General features: G+C 35.6%; 1 protein-coding gene across 1 annotated transcript; it reads right to left on the reverse strand.

The window, feature by feature from the left end:
- Positions 1-262: 262 nt before the first annotated feature.
- Positions 263-3,341, reverse strand: LOC100809409 (uncharacterized). The gene is made up of 2 exons (XM_003532285.5): positions 2,729-3,341; positions 263-812 (listed from the first exon to the last, which is right to left on the reverse strand). The coding sequence occupies exons 1-2, from the start codon at positions 3,034-3,036 to the stop codon at positions 401-403; spliced, it is 720 nt and encodes a 239-aa protein (XP_003532333.1). The 5' UTR covers positions 3,037-3,341; the 3' UTR covers positions 263-400.
- Between the last annotated feature and the right edge of the window lie 215 nt (positions 3,342-3,556).

Below are 3,556 nucleotides of genomic sequence, written 5' to 3' on the forward strand. Positions count from 1 at the left end.
CATTCACAAATGACAAACCTTCGTAATTGTACCGCTGGATCTTTGGCCTGAGTTTTTAGTACGGAAAAAGGTTCATGTAGGACCACCACCCACCCACTCTTACTTACCTAACACCCCAGCTCAGTTCGTGAGCAATTTTGCCAAGAATTATTGCGCACGTTCCACTATTTTATCTAGAGAAAGGTTTCAAATATAATTGAACAAAAAAATTCCAACCAAAGTTTAAATAACTCAACTGAAGTACAACTACCAGACTAAACGATGATCAAGTAACAACAAACATTTATAGGAACATGGGTATAATGTTAATCATACTAACTCAACAAAAAATTACTCTTGACCTTTTCGAAGGTACCCCGTCTCTTCACTACCAGATAAGCTGTGTCACGAATCATCAGTGTTAGTTTTGCTTGGGGGGGATTTCAGATACTGAAACTTGGGTTGAATACTTTTTAATTCTCAAAGAAATAACTACACTAGACAAAATACCAACTACAGGAAAAAAGTAGGACCAAATTTGAGATTTCTTAGAGCCAGAGGCTGAAGCAACAGCAGCACCAGCAAGGCTTCCAATAGATGTATTTTGCAAGATCATGGGGAGACATCCAATAGCAGTAGGAAGAAAAAAATCCAAAAGGAACCTAACATCAGTAGCCGCTAAGGTATAGTTAATAACATAAGAGGGCACAGGCGAGAAGCGGGCAAGAAGAACAAATTTCCAACCATCTCGCTCAACTCCTCTAGAGATTAAATGAAAGTATCTGTTTCTTTGGGCCCACTCCATTGCTGAGCTTGAACTCCTGAATACCAGCCTGAAAGAACCCAAAATTCAGCACAGATAAGCAAACAGAAACACCCAAGAAATTACATGTAGGCATTGCACGTCTAATCAAATAGGCAATACCTCATTAACAAGAAAATATTAGATATGGTTCCAAACCGGTAAGTGGCCATGGTCCAGAATAATCTTTACACAACATATAATTGAGATTTTCAATTTACAACGACCAGCTAAAATATTACTCAATTACGTGTCACCTAAAAATTGATTAAAACCACAATGGTCCTACACCATATAATAATTTCTCGTCATTAACACAAGTACATCCTTGTTTTTCGTTACTAGATAAGTTAAACTAGAATGGTGTTCGCACAAATGCCTCAATTCACCAATCCTATATGAATTAGCATTTATTGCTGTATATACACTAGCAGGCTAGCAGCTCTTTTCGGCAATCAGTAGTAAAGTCAAAGAGACAAAAACTAAAATGGCAATGGTTTTCTTGAATTTCTATTCTGATAAAGTTATAAATACAAACTCAACACGTTTTAAGACCAACTTGAATCAGACGATCTATTATTCTTACTATTCCCATTGAAAAAAATTAGGTCCACCTAACTGTGCCTGAGGACACAAGCTAAGTAAACAAAAACTCACGGTTTCAAGAAAAATCACAATTGTTTTGGTACAATGACAGCACCGGCATTTGGAAATACGACCTCCTACTAACAAATCAAATTTCTAACACGGGCCCAATTCAAAATTTGTATTCTGAAATTAAAATATATATTTACAAAATCCATGGAAGAAAAAAAAAGTACTAGTTGCTATTCCTTAACATGAGTGAACAAAGTTAACAAATGTCCAATTATTTGAGGAGTGCTACCAAGTACCAACATCCTCTTCATAGCATATCCTCTACTATTCATTAAAATTTATTGAAAATTACAAAATCTTGAATGAGGTTCATAAAAATATGAAGTAGGGACCCACAAAATTTTGTGATTTCCTGATAATTTCAATCAATAATAAAAAGTGTATTGAAAAGGGTGAGTTAGAAAGTATCTTGTTATCATTTCTCTAATTAGTTTGACTCATTTATAAAAGAGGAAAAGTTTATTAAAAAATTAAAATGCAAAGCTAAAAATAATCAAAAAGATCAAAGAGAGGAATATAACCTCTGCAAAGCAAACAAAAAGATAAAAACAAAACACAAGTCAGCACAAAAACAGCCTCCAATGGCTTAGAATATTTGTACAAGGGATGCCCACGAAAAGGCATAAAGCCTAACATGAACAAGAAAACACCAAATAGACAACATTCCTAAAGTTCGTAGCACTCCTTTTCCACAGACAAAAGGAAATTAAAATTCCAATTAAGTTCCTCTGAGCTATCTTAATAAACAAGATGGAGGAGGACCAAGGATCTGAAAAACGATCCACGGCTACGATTTCAGGCACAACAGCAGGGTTTCTGGATGTTTGCAATGAAATTATGAACGCATTTATCCATAATTTCCTATAATATCAAGAAACTCAACAAAACCGCAATCACAACGGCAATTTAAAATCTTGAGGAGAACTAACGTCTAACAACAGAGGAGAAATCCTAATTCCCTCTGATCACTGGACAAATCAAGCATGCTGCCATCTCTAAATTGTTCTGACCAACCGATTTGTTTCCATAAAATGAAAATTTAGGTAACTGATTAAAACCCTCAAAAAGAGAATTGAGCTTCAATTTCAATTTCAACAAAGATACCACACCAAAAAATAAGTGAAATTTATGAATTTTAGCTGGATCATGCAAACCTAGTGCTCCTACGCAAAAATCAACTATCAATTAATCGCTCCTTTATGAGGAATTGACAATTAACAAGCTACAGGCATACCCTAAAGTGAAAACGCGCAAGTAATAGAGGCAGTGAGTGAAGAAGAGAGGGTAAACCTGCCGATGGAGAAGGAGAGTGACGCTGCGAGGATTTTGGCGGAGAAGACGCAGAAGACGGAAGGTAAGAAACCGAAGAGGAGAGGAGCGGCGGTTTCGAAGAAGATCGCAGAGGGTAAACACAGAGCGATGGAGACGGTGTGGAGCGACACGTAGAGAGGGATCGCCCAAATCCCTAACTTCTCCGACCATTCTCTGACAAAATTGAACGCTGACTCCTTCTCCAATCCACCCACCTGCCACCCTCTCCACACCACCGCCACTACCACCGCCAACACCGCCACTTTCCACCACCAACCCCGCCCCATTTTCGCTCCGATTCTGATACTCAACAAACCAACCAACAGCCACAACACACCGCCACTTGAGTTTACCTTATTGGATCGTCGTAATAATTTAATAATGCTAGAGATTAAAGATACATGTCAGATTTCTCTATTTTCTTCGGTGTAATTAAAAATATTTGTGAAAGACTTCAAAAAATTATCATAAAAGCCAATGAAATTATTTTAAAGGATGATATGTAATGGAATCATAATATATGTAAAGGATGATATGCAAAATGCAATGGAACAAAATATTTATTGTAAAAAATTATAAGAAAGCATAAAAAATAATAGACAGTGTAATTTTACTTATTCTAATATATGTAAAGGTTTAAAAAAAAATTGGTCCGTATAAAATAAGATATTTTTTGTTTTAGTCCTTTAAATATTTTATATTTTTGGTTTTAGTTTTCACTATCAAGTATCAAAATTAAATGATATAGATAGTCCATTAATTTATCATATTATTAAGGAGCATGATAAAACATGATTTTTTTTAGTA

This window comes from Glycine max, chromosome 8, assembly GCF_000004515.6.
Source record: "Glycine max cultivar Williams 82 chromosome 8, Glycine_max_v4.0, whole genome shotgun sequence".
Lineage (NCBI taxonomy): Eukaryota > Viridiplantae > Streptophyta > Magnoliopsida > Fabales > Fabaceae > Glycine > Glycine max.